The 17,513-nt window shown below is 42.5% G+C and overlaps 1 protein-coding gene across 3 annotated transcripts in view; it reads right to left on the bottom strand.

Annotated features, from left to right (window-relative positions):
• Positions 1–17,513, bottom strand: part of rbm33a (RNA binding motif protein 33a) — a 53,113-nt gene that overhangs the window by 16,175 nt on the left and 19,425 nt on the right. For 2 of the 3 annotated variants that reach the window (XM_029756125.1, XM_029756128.1), the window contains exons 9-10: positions 4,995–5,304; positions 2,656–2,717 (exon numbers count right to left, since the gene is read on the bottom strand). In XM_029756125.1, coding sequence (XP_029611985.1) covers positions 2,656–2,717; positions 4,995–5,304 — 372 coding nt within the window. The remainder of the gene's footprint in view (positions 1–2,655; positions 2,718–4,994; positions 5,305–17,513) is intronic. The other variant, XM_029756127.1, reaches the window with a different exon arrangement.

Below are 17,513 nucleotides of genomic sequence, written 5' to 3'. Positions count from 1 at the left end.
GAGGCTTAACGAAGCAGAGGAGGAGAGGGAGCAGATCACATTGTTAGTTTGGACGTTAAAGCTCTGTTGCAAAGGTCAGTCCGGTATACACAATGGAGGCTTGGGTGTCTACATAATACCTCTGGAAATTTGTATGAATTTGATAACGCGGCTCATCCTCTGAGTGTTAATCCTCGATAAACAGGCTGAGAGGTGCTCAATGTGTAACTGATGCTGCAGATATCCCCCTCGGAAAGAGAAGAGGGCTAGCTAAGACAAATGTCATACAATGGACCAGGCCAAAATGTCAAACCATTCAATGAGAAATGGAAACGAAGAGGATTAGAAGTGACATTTATTTTGGTCCTTCCCTCTTTGGACATAGTGTTTTGTACAAATTGCATATTGTTGCCAATGATGAGGGAGGGATTTCACCTTTCTAAGGACAATGGTACTGTTGACCAATGAGTCTGAAAGACATGTTAGATAAGTGCCTCTACCGTCGCACAGAAAATGTTCCCGATGGAACTTCAATGTCATCGTTTAAAGTTCTTTGTAGCTTGGACAATATGGAACCAAGGCTACTTTCATGTTTTCAATATCTAACCTGATGATATTACAATGTATTCATACTTGGAATAAAATGGCTAAATATAATGATACTTTCACCACAGTGTTTCCCCTAGGATTTATTTCAGCAGCGGTGGCAAAGTTAGCATGGGTGGTGTGACAGCGGGCATGGCCAATTGCGCGGTCTCTGACCAAAGATTTTAAAGGCTATCCTCTTTGGCTGCTTTAAAGTCAATTTCCTGCAATTCTACACATTTTGCCAGGGGGCAGAGACCATGCTAGTTTTTTAAAAACGAATTTCCTGCAATTCTACACATTTGGCCATGGCTTATGGCGTTTTATGTTATCTGAGGGACTAAAACATAAAATCAATGGGGGCCCCCATGCCATAACATTTTTATTTTAGATTCTCTGACTAGTTTTTATTGCCGATCATTAGTTCTCAAAGATATATAGCTCCTTTATCTTTTCTATATACTTTATATCTGGTTTTAGTTTTACCGTCGCAATTTAAAAAATATATTTCTTGGCGTGGCTGCAACGATTTAGAAGCGGTGGCCAGCTACGGCTAAATTAATATACGGTACGGCACCACCAAGCACTTGATATAATGGATACTATTTCAACTACATGCTAATTACAAACATAAAAATATATTCTTGACTAGCAGTTTTTTCATCATGATAGCCCCCCCTAATGAGCTCTTAATTGGAACCCCTGATTAACAATATTGTTCATATAACGATATTACAGGGGCATAATCTCATAATCTCCGCCACCTCCTTGAACAATTACATTTGATAATCATCCGTAATCTGGTGCCGTTGTACATGGATATTGCAGGTCTTTTTGTCACATTTATTTCAAATCACGTCTGTGGCAACAGCAGCCTAAAAGTGATTGACAGCTGGGGAAACCAACACTATGCTTGGCGTCAGCTTAGCCTCTCCCTCAAACTCTGACAAATGTGTATAACAGCTCTGCTACACACACTGAAGCACTCTCTCTGCTATCAATGTCCACCGCCATCACAGACTGATGGAAACTGGCACTGGAAAATTGAAATGGAGAGGAGACGAGGAAGACTGAATAAAATGTAGGCAATTTCCAAATAACAGACTAACGCGAGACCCTGGCTCATTTGTAAACCTTTTGCCAAATGCAATTGGACGCAGCCATTTTTGAATGTTTAAGCTGATTTGCATAAATCCATATAAAACGCTCTTCCCGGGAAGGTGTCAGTCAGCACCAGCGCCACCTGATGCCTGGGCATCATTAGCTGGGAGAACTGAGTCTGCATTCCAAATGGCACCCTATACCCTACACAGTGCACTACTTTTGTCCAGAGCACTATGGGCCCTGACCAAAAGTAGTGCACTATGTAGGGAATAGGGTGCCATTTGGGATGCAGCTGAGTAACTTGAGGCATATTTGGCTGCCTAGCCAATCCACTTCCCCCACAATGTTTGTAATCACTTTTTAAAAAAGCATTCCTTTCCTGTTATCTCTGTAATGGGTTCTAGTTTACTCTGAGGCTCTTCAATGACTCCATATTCCTTTCTTTGACTACCTGACTATCTTTTTAGCCCAGAGTATGAAACAAAAACTGTGTTGGCCATGTTTTACCCATTCAAACAGCCTTCTAAAGGACTGTTCTGCTTTGGGACAAACTTGTCCTAAAAAGTGGTATTTTCACTGGTAAATAAAAAGTGGTATTTTCACTGGCGGTGGTAGGCTTTATCCCGGGCTGCGTGCCAAATGGTACCCCATTCCCATAGGGCTCTGGACAGATGGAGTGCACTATGTAGGGAATAAGGTTCAATTTGGGAGGCCGACCTGATTTCAGGATTTCATTATGATGCCAACCTCAGAGTCTGAGCCCTAGCGCATCCATGAAGAGTGCAAACTAAACTAAGCCTGCCACCATAGCCACTGCCTAAAGCCCCTATCAACCATTTCCAGTTGTGCAGACAGACTTGGTATCAGAGTTTACAGATTTGCTCTAACAGTATTTGGACCCGAGTGGGCATCTAATTGCCATAATGACATTTCTCTCACAAAAAGGTCCACACTGTTAACGGAGACGGGGGAGCAGCTGCTACTCACAGGGAACCTCTGAGGACCCACAGCAGGTCTGGGCTGGCTCTGGGCAGGAGGCAGCAAGGGCACTGCAGACAGAGAAAGATGTAGAAGATTGGGGGGGGGGGGGGGGGGCGAGAAAGAAAATGGGAATAGGAAGAGAGAACGAGTGTGGGGAGAAAGAGAGGCAGTCCATTAGACACCCCTTTGTGAGCTGTTTACACAGGCACGTTTTAAGGCTCTCACACGTCGCACCGAATGTGGATCTAGCGTTCGTCTGAGAACCGTTTTTATATTTCACCTCCAAAATGGGCTCCCACTTGTACCCATCTGGACAGAGGCAAAAAGGAATTAAAGAATGAACATAGTAAAATCATGTTGTAGTTCTCTTAAGGACCACAGGTTAAGGTAGAAGTGGCTCTGAGGCCACTTCATCATACACTATTAGCTAGGGTTTTTGACTTTAGTAAATATTACATGCATCTTCAATTCATAATCAGTTTGTTGTAACTGGTAATAGGGATTAATTTAACAGCAGAAATTGTAAAGGACAGTCCGTTGTATATACAGCACATTCGGAAAGTATTCAGACCCTTTCCATTTTTCCCACATTTTGTTACATTACAGCCTTATTCTAAAATGGATTAAATCATTTTTTCCCCCTCATCAATCTACACACCATAGCGACAAAGTGAAAACCGGTTTTCAGAAATTTGTGCAAATGTATTAAACCTAAAAAACAGAAATAACTCATTTACATAAGTATTCAGACCCTTTTCTATGAGACACGAAATTGAGCATCTTGTTTCCATTGATCATCCTTCAGATGTTTCTACAACTAGAAGTCCACTTGTGGTAAATTCAATTGATTGGACATGATTTGGAAAGGCACACACCTGTCTATATAAGGTCCTACAGTTGACAGCGCACATCAGAGCAAAAACCAAGTCATGAGCCCCCGGGACAGAATTGGGGAAGGGTACCAAAAAAATGTCTTCAGCATTGAAGGTCCCCAAGAACAAAGTGGCCATCACCATTCATACATGAAAGTGGTTTGGAACCAACAAGACACTTCCTAGAGCTGGCCACCCAGAGAAACTGAGCAATTGTGGGAGAAGGGACTTGATCAGGAAGGTGACCAAGAACCTGATGGTCAGTGAAAGAGCTCCAGAGTTCCTCTGTGGAGATGGGAGAACCATCCAGAAGGACAACCATCTCTGCAGCACTCCACCAATCAGGCCTTTATTGGTAGAGTGGCCAGACGGAAGCCAGGCCTCAGTAAAAGGCACATGATAGCCTGCCATAAAGGCGCCTAAAGGACTCACAGTCCATGAGAAACAAGATTATCTGGTCTGATGAAACCAAGATTGAACTCTTTGGCCTGAATGCCAAGCATCACGTCTGGAGGAAACCTGGCACCATCCCTACAGTGAAGCATGGTGGTGGCAGCATCATGCTGTAGGGATGTTATTCAGCGGCAGGGCCTGGGAGATCCATCGAGGGAAACATGAACGGAGTAAAGTAGTAAGAGATCCTTGATGAAAAGCGCTCTGGAGTAGGTTAGGATCTTAAGACTGGGGTGACGGTTCACCTTCCAACAGGAAAACGACCTTAAGCACACAGCCAAGACAAAGCAGGAGTGGGACAAATCTCTGAATGTACACATCTGGACAGAGGCAAATAGGAACTAAAGAACGAGGTTGCAATCACTGCCAAAGGTGCTTCAACAAAGTACTGAGTAAAGTGTCTGAATACTTATCTAAATGGTTTTTATTTATTATCGGATATTGTGTGTAGATTGAGGGGGAAAAAATGATTTAATTCATTTCAGAATAAGGCTGTAACGTAAGAAAATGTGGAAATAGTCAAGGGGTTTAAATACTTTCCGAATGCACTGTATGGGTTCAGGGACATTTGCCAACCTCTTTATAACACTCCTGTTGTCCTGTCCCCCTCCACACACACTCTGTCACACACACACTTTAAAGGCAGTCTGGAAAGACAGGGCAGATAAACAGATTGAGGAATGGTGATGCTGCCGAAAAAACAACAAACCCATTACTGGCTTTGAGAAGTATCCTCATGTCATTCAACCCAAACATGACACTTTTCAAAGCAGTGCACTGATAACTGCCAACGAAATTGCATCTTTATGCCTTCACCTAAGTTGCAAATACAACATCCAACAGAAGAGGCACTATCAATAATAAGTCAGAAGCCAATGAAAGAGGACCAGGTGTGCATATCAAATGGCACCCTAATTCCCTATATAAAGCACTACCAGGGCCAACAGTAGTGCATTATCTAGGGAATGGGGTGCTATTTGGCCCTGTAAACATGCGGAGCAGCCCAAAGTGCAGATCTACCTTGTGCAGGGGAGGATGCAGGGCCCCTGAAATGGGGGTTGATGTGGATGTTCTTGGGCTGCTGCTGCTGCTGTTGGTGGTTGTGTGAGGGAGGGGGACTCATCATACGGTGTGGTGGGTCCATCTGGGGCCTGACTGGTGCCCCGCGTTGGGCCATGTGCAGGGGGAGGAGGGGCGGCAGGGGCTGCTGGGCCAGCAGGCCGCCACTGTGCTCCTGGAAGGAGGGCCCTCGAGGGCCACCCTGGCGATGGTGCTGCTGATGAGGATGATGACGTTGGTGGTGAGGTGGAGTCATTCTCGAGGGAGACTGCTAATTGGAGGTAACGGGAGTGATGGAGAGAGAAAGTGATGGAGAGAGGGAAGACCGACAAGTCAGATATGTCGAGTAACAGAGGCTATATACGGCTCAAGATTAACGGCTCAAGGCAAGTGCCCAGAGGGACAACGCACTGTACATATCTGATATTAGAGAAGCTTTAATTGAAGAACACACTCCGGGTTCTATTGGATAAATAACTCTCCAACCATGTGATGGCAGGCAATGTATGAATTTAGTTGTCAATAACAATTTATGATCAATAACAAAGGCTGCACTGAATTCTAACAATACAGCTCCAACTATCATGTTAATATCCAATTATTTTAACCAAAGCAGTCATCTGAGTCAGTGCAGTACTGTTGAGTGCCCTATATGCATGCTAAAAGGCAGTAGTTAACTTATTTGGGCAAACAATTCTCTCCATCAGTTTACTAAGAACAGGTAGCAAACTGATTGTGCAGCTGTTAGAACCAACAATGAGTGCTTTACTATTTTTAGGTAGTGGAATTACTTTAGCTTCATTCCACACCTGTGGGGACACACTCCTTTAGGCTTTGGTTAAATATATACAGTGGCTTGCGAAAGTATTCACCCGCCTTGGCATTTTCCTTATTTTGTTGCCTTACAACCTAGAATTAAAATAGATTTTGGGGGGATTGTATCATTTGATTTCCACAACATGCCTACCACTTTGAAGATAAATATTTTTGTGTGAAACAAACAAGAAATAAGAAAAAAACTGAAAACTTGAACGTGCATAACTATTCACCCCCCCATACTTTGTAGAGCCACCTTTTGCAGCACTTACAGCTGCAGATGTCTTAGGGTACATCTCTATAAGCTTGGCACATCTAGCCATTGGGATTTTGCCCATTCTTCAAGGCAAAACTGCTCCAGCTCCTTCAAGTTGGATGGGTTCCGCTGGTGTACAGCAATCTTTAAATCATACCACAGATTCTCAATTGGATTGAAGTCTGGGCATTGATTAGACCATTCCAAGACATTTAAAATGTTAATCCATAAACCACTCGAGTGTTGGGCCTTTCAGTGGGGCCTTTCAGAAAGGGTGTGTATATACACTGAGATCATGTGACACTTAAATAAAGTCCACCTGTGTGCAATCTAACTAATTATGTGACTTCTGAAGGTAATTGGTTGCCCATATATTATTTAGGGGCTTCATAGCAAAGGGGGTGAATACATATGCACATACCACTTTTCCGTTTTAGATTTTTTCGAATTTTTTGAAACAATTATTTAAATTTCCCTTCACCAATTTGGACTATTTTGTGTATGTCCATTACATGACATCCAAATAAATTTATATTACAGGTTGTAATGCAACAAAATAGGAAAAACACCAAAGGGGATGAATACTTTTGCAAGGCACTGTAGCAAATAGGGGTGGGAATAAAGTCTGCTACCATTCTCAATGGTTTCCCATTAAGGTTTTCTATAACTGGTGGCTTATCATTATTGATGGATAATAGTTTTTCCACCTCTCCCACACTAAACTTGACCAAATTTAAAACAGCAATCCTAGTCTTTCATTACTACATATTAGAGGTCAACTGATTAATCGGAATCGCCGATTAAATAGGGACAATTTCAAGTTTACATAACAATTGGTAATTGGCATTTTTGGACACTGATTATGGCCGATTACATTGCACTCCACTAGGAGACTGCGTGGCAGGCTGACTACCTGTTACGTGAGTGCAGCAAGGAGTCAAGGTAAGTTGCTAGCTAGCATTAAACTTATCTTATAAAAAACAATCAAACATAATCACTAGTTAACTACACATGGTTGATGATATTACTAGTTTATCTAGCTTGTCCTGCTTTGCATATAATCGATGCGGTGCCTGTTAATTTATCATCGAATCACAGCCTACTTCGCCAAACGGGTGATGATTTAACAAGCGCATTCGCGAAAAAGCACTGTCGTTGCACCAATGTGTACCTAACCTTAAACATCAATGCCTTTCTTTAAAATCAATACACAAGTATATATTTTTAAACCTGCATATTTAGTTAATATTGCCTGCTAACATGAATATCTAGGGAAATTGTGTCACTTCTCTTGCGTTCGTGTCACTTCTCTTGCGTTCCGTGCAAGCAGAGTCAGGGTATATGCAGCAGTTTGGGCCGCCTGGCTCGTTGCGAACTGTGTGAAGACCATTTCTTCCTAACAAAGACCGTAATTAATTTTCCATAATTATGACATAACATTGAAAGTTATGGAATGTAACAGCAATATTTAGACTTAAGGATGCCACCCGTTAGATAAAATAAGGAACGGTTCCCGTATTTCACTGAAAGAATAAACATTTTGTTTTTGAAATTATAGTTTCCGGAATTTGACCATATTAAATGACCTAAGGCTCATATTTCTGTGTGTTATGTTATAATTAAGTCTATGATTTGATAGAGCAGTCTGACTGTGTCCACATCACCAACGAACTATCATGGTCCAAACACACCAAGGCAGTTGTGAAGAGGGCACGACAACACCTATTCCCCCTCAGGAGACTGAAAAGATTTGGCATGGGTCCCCAGATCCTCAAAAAGCTCTACAGCTGCACCATCGAAAGCATCCTGACTGGTTGCGTCACCACCTGGTACGGAAACTCCCCCCTCACTGTTTATTATCTATGCATAGTCACTTTACCCCTACCTAGATGTATAAATTACCTCGACTAACCTGTACCCCCACATTGACTCAGTTATTGTTATTTTGTTACTTTTTTTCTTTTTACTTCAGTTTATTTAGTAAATATTTTCTTAACTGCATTGTTGGTTAAGGGCTTGTAAATAAGCATTTCACGTTTAAGGTGTACACCTGTTGTATTCGGCGCATGTGAGACATAAAATTAGATTTGATATTGCCAATCATTTCAATCACTATTTCACTAGTAAAGTGGAGAAACTCTGAAGCTGATACCGATTTAAATCGGACGATTTTTATACATATATTTGTAATAATTACAATTACAACAATACTGAACGAACAATGAACACTTATTTTAACTTAATATAATACATCAATAAAATCAATTTAGTCTCAAATAAATAATGAAACATGTTCAATTTGGTTTAAATAATGCAAAAACAAAGTGTTGGAGAAGAAAGTAAATGTGCAATATGTGCCATGTAAAAAAGCTAACGTTTAAGTTCCTTGCTCAGAACATATGAAAGCTGGTGGTTCCTTTTAACATGAGTCTTCAATATTCCCAGGTAAGGTTTTAGGTTGTAGTTATTATAGGAATTATAGGACTATTTCTCTCTATACCATTTGTATTTCATTGACCTTTGACTATTGGATGTTCTTATAGGCACTATAGTATTGCCAGCCTAATCTCGGGAGTTGATAGGCTTGAAGTCATAAACAGCGCAATGCTTGAAGCACAGCGAAGAGCTGCTGGCAAATGCAGGAAAGTGCTGTTTGAATGAATGCTTACGAGCCTGCTGCTGCCTACCACCGCTCCAAGGAACTTGAAACACTCGACCCACTCCACTACAGCCCCGTCGATGCGCTCGACCCTCCTTTTCCTGTAGTCCACGATCAGCTCCTTTGTCTTGCTCACGTTGAGGGAGAGGTTGTTGTCCTGGCACCACACTGCCAGGTCTCTGACCTCTCTATAGGCGGTCTCATCGTTGTCGGTGATCAGTCCTACCACTGCTGTGTCGTCAGCAAAATTGGTGTTGGAATCGTGCTTGGCCACACAGTCGTGGGTGAACAGGGAATATAGGAGGGAATTAAGCACGCACTCCTGAAGGGCCCCCGTGTTGAGGATCAGCATGGCAGATGCATTGTTGCCTACCCTTACCACCAGAGGGTGGCCCGTCAGGAAGTTGTAATGGTGATTTTAATGTTTGTGCTTTTCTTATAACTCATTTCTGTGTTCTATTCATATGCTGTTCTACGAACCAATTTCTGTGTTCATGCAACTGGCTGACTGAACGAATCCTCACTATCAGTAGCTGATACGTTGTTTTGAGAACAAAAGATCTGTTTCAAGGTCTCAGCTTAGAGAGAAGAAGCCTCGTGAGGTATTGATCTGTCACATGTTATGAACCAGTGTTGGTTGGTAACGTGAATGATACAAACAGTAAGGATTAATTATGCTAAATCACGTAAATATAACTTGTCTGTGAATAGCCGTATAAGACAAGTGCTGGGACTGCCCAGGCAGAGCTCCTGATTGATGTGTGTACTATGGTGCATTGAGTTGGTTGGAACCTCTCCAGTGCGCTGACAAACAATGATTCATTTAAGATTGACTTTCTGTGTTAGAATTTCCACGGCAAAGTCGAGGAACCAGTTGCAGAGGGAGGTGTTTAGTCCCAGGGTCCTTAGCTTAGTGATGAGATTTGAGGGCACTATGTATGGTGTTGAACGATGAGCTCTAGTCAATGAACAGCATTCTCACATAGGTGTTCCTTCTGTCCAGGTGGGAAAGGGCAGTGTGGAGTGCGATTGAGACTGCGTCATCTGTAGATCTGTTGGGGTGGTATGCAAATTGGAGTGGGTTTAAGGTTTCCGGGATGACGGTGTTGATGTGTTCCATGACCAGCCTTTCAAAGCAATTCATGGCTACCGACGCGCGCTACGGCGGTAGTCATTTAGGCAGGTGACCTTCGCTTTTTTGGGCACAAGGACTATGGTGGTCTGCTTGAAACATGTAGGTATTACAGACTCAGTCAGGGAGAGGTTGAAAATATCAGTGAAGACACTTGCCAGTTGGTCCGCGCATGCACCGAGTACACGTCCTGGTAATCTGTCTTGGCCCACGGCCTTGTGAATGTTGACCTGTTTAAAGGTCTTACTCACATCGTCTAGAAGGGAGCGTGATCACACAGTCGTCCGGAACAGCTGATGCTATCATGTAGAGGTCGACCGATTATGATTTTTCAACGCCGATACCGATTATTGGAGGATCAAAAAAAAGCAGATCGATTAAATCGGCCGGTTTTTATACATATATTTGTAATAATGACAATTACAACAATACTGAACGAACAATGAATACTTATTTTAACTTAATATAATACATCAATAAAATCAATTTAGTCATAAATAATGAAACATATTCAATTTCTTTTAAATAATGCAAAAACAAAGTGTTGGAGAAGAAAGTAAAAGTGCAATATGTGCCATGTAAAAAAGCTAACATTTAAGTTCTTTGCTCAGAACATATGAAAGCTGGTGGTTCCTTTTAACATGAGTCTTCAATATTCCCAGGTAAAAAGTTTTAGGTTGAAGTTATTGTAGGAATTATAAGACTATTTCTCTATACCATTTGTATTTCATATACCTTTGACTATTGGATGTTCTTATAGGCACTTTAGTATTGCCAGTGTTACAGTATAGCTTCCGTCCCTCTCCTCGCCCCTACCTGGGCTCGAACCAGGAACACATCGACAACAGCCACCCTCGAAGCATCATTACCCATCACTCCACAAAAGCCGCAGCCCTTGCAGAGCAAGGGGAACAACTACTCCAAGTCTCAGAGCGAGTGACGTTTGAAACGCTATTAGCGCGCACCCCGCTAACTAGCTAGCCATTTCACATCGGTTACACCAGCCTAATCTTGGGAGTTGATAGTCTTGAAGTCATAAACAGCGAAATGCTTGAAGCATTGCGAAGAGCTGCTGGCAAACGCACGAAAGTGCTGTTTGAATGAATGCTTACGAGCCTGCGGCTGCCTACCACCGCTCAGTCAGACTGCTCTATCAAATATCAAATCATAGACTTAATTATAACATAATAACACAGAAATACGAGCCTTAGATCATTAATATGGTAAAATCCGGAAACTATAATTTTGTGAAATACGGAACCGTTCCGTATTTTATCTAACGGGTGGCATCCATAAGTCTAAATATTCCTGTTACATTGCACAACCTTCAATGTTGTCATAATTGCGTAAAATTATGGCAAATTAGTTTGCAACGAGCCAGGCGGCCCAAACTGTTGCATATACCCGACCATGCATGCAATGAACGCAGGAGAAGTGACAATTTCCCTACTTTAATATTGCCTGCTAACATGAATTTCTTTTAACTAAATACACAGGTTTAAAAATATATACTTCTGTGTATTGATTTTAAGAAAGGCATTGATGTTTATGGTTAGATACATTCGTGCAACGATTGTGCTTTTTTCACAAATGCGCTTTTGTTAAATCATCCCCCGTTCGGCGAAGTTGGCTGTCTTTGTTCGGAAGAAATAGTCTTCACAGTTCGTAACGAGCCAGGCGGCCCAAACTGCTGCATATACCCGGACTCTGTTGCACAGAACGCTAGAGAAGTGACAATTTCCCTAGTTAAAAGAAATTCATGTTAGCAGGCAATATTATTAACTAAATACGCAGGTTTAAAAATATATACTTGTGTATTGATTTTAAGAAAGGAGTTGATGTTTATGGTTAGGTACACATTGGTGCAACAGTGCTTTTTTCGCAAATGCGCTTGTTAAATCACCCGCTTGACAAAGTAGGCTCTGATTCAATGATCAATTAACAGGCACCGCATTGATTATATGCAATGCAGGACAAGCTAGATCGACTAGTAATATCATCAACCATGTGTAGTTAACTAGTGATTATGTTAAGATTGATCGTTTTTTATAAGATACGTTTAATGCTAGCTAGCACCTTACCTTGGCTCCTTGCTGCACTCGCATAACAGGTAGTCAGCCTGCCACGCAGTCACCTCGTGGAGTACAATGTAATCGGCCATGATTGGTGTCCAAAAATGCCGATTACAATGAAAACTTGAAATCGGCCCTAATTAAATCGGCCATTCCAATTAAAATCGGTCAACCTCTAATAAATTGTATATATTGTTTTTCTTCGTATATATATTTGTATAATTTTAAAAAATCTCATTAAAGTAAACTGCCTGCTACTCAGGCCCAGAAGCTAGCGTCCCAATGATCCGCAAGAAGTTTAGAGGCACCATTTAAGCCCTTGAGACAAAACCTCTCATCATCACTCAATGCCTAGGCTTACCTCCACTGTACTCCCATCCTACCATACCCTTGTCTGTACATTATGCCTTGAAACTATTCTTCCGCGCTCAGAAACCTGCCCCTTTTACTCTCTGTTCCGAATGCACTAGAGGACCAGTTCTTTTAGCCGTACTCTTAACTTACTCCTCCTTTGTTCCTCTGGTGATGTAGAGGTTAACCCAGGCCCTGCAGCCCCCAGCATCACTCCCATTCCCCAGGCACTCTCATTTGTTGACTTCCGTAACAGTAAAAGCATTGGTTTCATGCATGTTAACATTAGAAGCCTCCTCCCTAAGTTTGTTTTATTCACTGCTTTAGCACACTCCGCCAACCTGGATGTCCTAGCCGTGTCTGAATCCTGGCTTAGGAAGGCCACTAAAAATCCTGAAATTTCCATCCCTAACTATAACATTTCCCGACAAGAAAGAAATGCCAAAGGGGGCAGAGTTGCAATCGACTGTAGAGATACCTGGATAGTATGAGAGAACTCTGCAGGCTATGTGCCCAAACTATTTGAGCTTCTACTTTTAAAAATCCACCTTTCCAGAAACAAGTCTCTCACCGTTGCCGCTTGTTATAGACCACCCTCGGCCCCCAGTTGTGCCCTGGACACCATATATGAATTGATCGCCCCCCCATTTATCTTCAGAGTTCGTACTGTTAGGTGACCTAAACTGGGACATGCTTAACACCCCGGCCGTCCTACAATCTAAGCAAGATGCCCTCAATCTCACACAAATCAAAGAACCTACCAGGTACATCCATAAATCCGTAACCATGGGCATCCTCTTAGATATCATCCTGACCAACCTGCCCTCTAAATACACCTCTGTTGTCTTCAACCAGGATCTCAGCAATCACTGCCTCATTGCCTGCGTGCGTACTGGGTCCGCGGTCAAACGACCACCCCTCATCAGTGTCAAACGCTCCCTAAAACACTTCAGCGAGCAGGCCTTTCTAATCGACCTGGCCCGGGTATCCTGGAAGGATATTGACCTCATTAAGTCAGTAGAGGATGTCTGGTTGCTCCTCAAAAGTGCTTTCCTCTCCATCTTAAATAAGCATGACCCATTGAAAAAAATGTAGAACTAAGAACAGATATAGCCCTTGGTTCACCCCAGACCTGACTGCCCTTGACCAGCACAAAAACATCCTGTGGCGTTCTGCATTAGCATCGAATAGTCCCCGTGATATGCAACTTTTCAGGGAAGTCAGGAACCAATATACTCAGTCTGTTTGAAAAAGCTAGCCTTCGCTTTCCTAACAGAAATTTGCTTCCTGTAGCACTAATTCCAAAAAGGTTTGGGAAACTGTAGTCCGTGGAGAATAAGAGCACCTACTCCCAGCTGCCCAATGCACTGAGGATAGGAAACACTGTCACCACCGATAAATCTACAATAATTCAATAAGCATTTTTCCACGGCTGGCCATGCTTTGCCCCTGGCTACCCCTACCCTGGCCAACATCTCAGAACCCCCTGCTGAAACTTGCCAGAACACCCCCACTTCTCCTTCACCCAAATCCAGCCAGCTGATGTTCTGAAAGAATAGCAAAATCTGGATCCGTACAAATCAGCTGGGCTAGACAACCGGGACCCTCTCTTTCTAAAATTATCCACCGAAATTGTTGCAACCCATATTACTAGCCTATTCAACCTCTTTCGTATCGTCTGAGATCCCCAAAGATTGGAAAGCTGCCACGGTCATACCCCTCTTCAAAAGAGGGAGACACTCTAGACCCAAACTGTTATATACCTATATCCATCCTGCCCTGCCTTTCTAAAATCTTCGAAAGCCAAGTTAATAAACAGAACACCGACCATTTTGAATCCCACCATACCTTCTCCACGATGCAATCTAGTTTCCGAGCTGGTCATGGGTGCACCTCAGCCACGCACAAGGTCCTAAACAATATCATAACCGCTATCGATAAAAGACAGTACTGTGCAGCCGTCTTCATCGACCTGGCCAAGGCTTTCAACTCTGTCAATCACCTCATTCTTATCGGCAGACTCAATAGCCTTGGCTTCTCAAAGGACTGCCTCGCCTGGTTCACCAACTACTTCTCAGATAGAGTTCAGTGTGTCAAATCGGAGGGCCTGTTGTCCGGACCTCAGTCTCCTTGGGGGTGCCACAGGGTTCAATTCTCGGGCCGACTCCTTTCTCTGTATATATCAATGATGTTGCTCTTGCTGCTGGTGATTCTCTGTTCCACCTCTACGCAGACGACACCATTCTGTATACATCTGGCCCTTCTTTGACACTGTGCTAACAAACCTCCAAACGAGCTTCAATGCCATACAACACTCCTTCCGTGGCCTCCAACTGCTTTTAAATGCTAGTAAAACTGACTATCCTACCGATCCTTGACTTCGGCGATGTCATTTACAAAATAGCCCCCCAACACTCTACTCAGCAAACTGGATGTAGTCTATCACAGTGTCATCCATTTTATCACCAAAGCCCCATATACTACCCACCACTGCGACCTGTATGCTCTCGTTGGCTGGCCCTCACTACATATCCGTTGCCAAACCCACTGGCTCCAGGTCATCTATAAAAGTATTTTCTAGGTAAAGACCCGCCTTATCTCAGCTCACTGGTCACCATAGCAACACCCACCCGTAGCACGCGCTCCAGCATGTATATTGCACTGGTCATCCCCAAAGCCAACACTTCCTTTGGCCGCTTCTCCTTCCAGTTCACTGCTGCCAATGACTGAAACGAACTGCAATAATCTCTGAAGCTGGAGTCTTATATCTCCCTCTCTAACTTGAAGCATCAGCTGTCGTAGCAGCTTACTGATCACTGTACACAGACAATCTGTAAATAGCACACCCGACTACCTCATCCCCACATTATTACTTACACTCTTGCTCTTTTGCACCTCAGTATCTCTACTTGCACATCTATCACTCCAGTATTAATGCTAAATTGTAATTATTTCAGCCTATCTCCCTACATTTGCACACACTGTACATAGATTTCTCTTTTTCTTTTCTGTTATTGACTGTATGTTTGTTTATGTGTAACTGTTGTTTTTGTCACACTGCTTTGCTTTATCTTGGCCAGGTCGCAGCTGTAAATGAGAACTTGTTCTCAACTGGCTTACCTGGTTAAATAAAAGGTGAATTTTATTTATTTTATAAAAATGGAATTAAATGCCTCTGTTCTCTCTTATCTTGTTTCAAAACCATGGAGAAAGGTTGCATGATCAATTCTCATTCCCTAGGCTTCCAGGCCTAGTAAACATCTCCTTGTTCATGCTTTGTCCTGTTCTGTAATCTTACGATCTATATGCTTAGAATAATGCCTTGTAATGCTTCTTAACGCCTTATGCCTTGTTTGTAAATCCATTCATTGTACAATGTTAATTAAATATCTGCCTTTGATATAGACCATTTTCAGACCAATTCTTGCTAGTCAACATCAACTCATTGCCTAATGCTGGCTTGAATATTCTATTGTATGTCTTGAGTCAGATAATGTTAATATGCTAATTCCTTAGTCTAATTACGAGTCGCATGTGATGTATAAATAATATACTGTATAAAAACATGTCAAATATTGCTGCCCACTATAGCAGTCCCAGCCACAAGGACTAACTGCATCACGGGCTGTGTTCAAGCTGTAAAATAAACCTTGATAGCTAGTTAACAGCTAGGCTAGATGCTACGCCAAGCAGCTCTTCATTCTAACTTTTGGTAAGCAGGATCCCCGGACAGATATAGTGGTCGAAGCAACTGAGGCTAACTGAGTTGCAGGACCCCCCCCCCTAAAAAAGGGAACTAGTAACCAAACTTTTTCAATAGAATAATTTTGCCAGACACATTCAAACCGAGCTCGACCTCTTTCCGCGTTCAACTGATGTTCAACCTTCAAAGGCGTTGCATACAATTGAAGTCGGAAGTTTACATACACCTTAGCCAAATACATTTAAACTCAGTTTTTCACAATTCCTGACATTTAATCCTTGTAGAAATTCCTTGTTTTAGGTCAGTTAGGATCACCACTTTATTTAAAGAATGTGAAATGTCAGAATAATACTAGAAAGAATGATTTATTTCAGCTTTTATTTCTTTCATCACATTCCCAGTGGGTCATAAGCTTACATATAATCAATTAGTATTTGGTAGCATTGCCTTTAAATTGTTTAACTTGGGTCAAACGTTTCAGGTAGCCTTCCACAAGCTTCCCACAATAAGTTGGGTGAATTTTGGCCCATTCCTCCTGACAGAGCTGATGTAACTGAGTCAGGTTTGTAGGCTTCCTTGCTCACACGCTTTTTCAGTTCTGCCCACAAATTTTCTATAGGATTGAGGTCAGGGCTTTGTGATGGCCACTCAAATACCTTGGACTTCATTGTCCTTAAGCCATTTTGCCACAACTTTGGAAGTGCGCTTGGGGTCATTGTCCATTTGGAACCAAGCTTCAACTTCCTGACTGACGTCTTGATATGTTGCTTCAATATATCCACATAATTTCCCATCCTCATGATGCCATCGATTTTGTGAAATTCACCAGTCCCTCCTGCAGCAAAGCACCCCCACAACATGATGCTGCCACCCCCGTGCTTCACGGTTGGGATGATGTTCTTCAGCTTGCAAGCATCCCCCTTTTTCCTCCAAACATAACGATGGTCATTATGGCCAAACAGTTCTGTTTGTTTCATCAGACCAGAGGACATTTGTCCAAAAAGTACGATCTTTGTCCCCATGTGCAGTTGCAAACCGTAGTCTGGCTTTTTAATGGCGGTTTTGGAGCAGTGGCTTCTTCCTTGCCGAGCGGTCTTTCAGGTTGTGTCGACATAGGACTCGTTTTACTGTGGATATAAATACTTTGTACCCGTTTCCTCCAGCATCTTCACAAGGTCCTTTGCTGTTATTCTGGGATTGATTTGCACTTTTCTCACCAAAGTACGTTCATCTCTAGGAGACAAAACGAGTCCCCTTTCTGAGGGGTATGATGACTGCCTGATCCCATGGTGTTCATACTTGCGTACTATTGTTTGTACAAATGAACGTAGTACCTTCAGGTGTTTGGAAATTGCTCCCAAGGATGAACCTGACTTGGAGGTCTACAATTTTGACTTGGCTGATTTTTATTTTTTTTCCCATGATGTCAAGCAAAGAGGCACTGAGTTTGAAGGTAGGCCTTGAAATACATCCACAGGTACACCTCCAATT

The sequence above is a fragment of the Salmo trutta genome, chromosome 6, assembly GCF_901001165.1.
Source record: "Salmo trutta chromosome 6, fSalTru1.1, whole genome shotgun sequence".
NCBI classification, from domain to species: Eukaryota; Metazoa; Chordata; class Actinopteri; order Salmoniformes; family Salmonidae; genus Salmo; species Salmo trutta.
The sequence above is the reverse complement of the archived record's forward strand: the minus strand, read 5'-3'. Positions and strand labels throughout refer to the sequence as shown.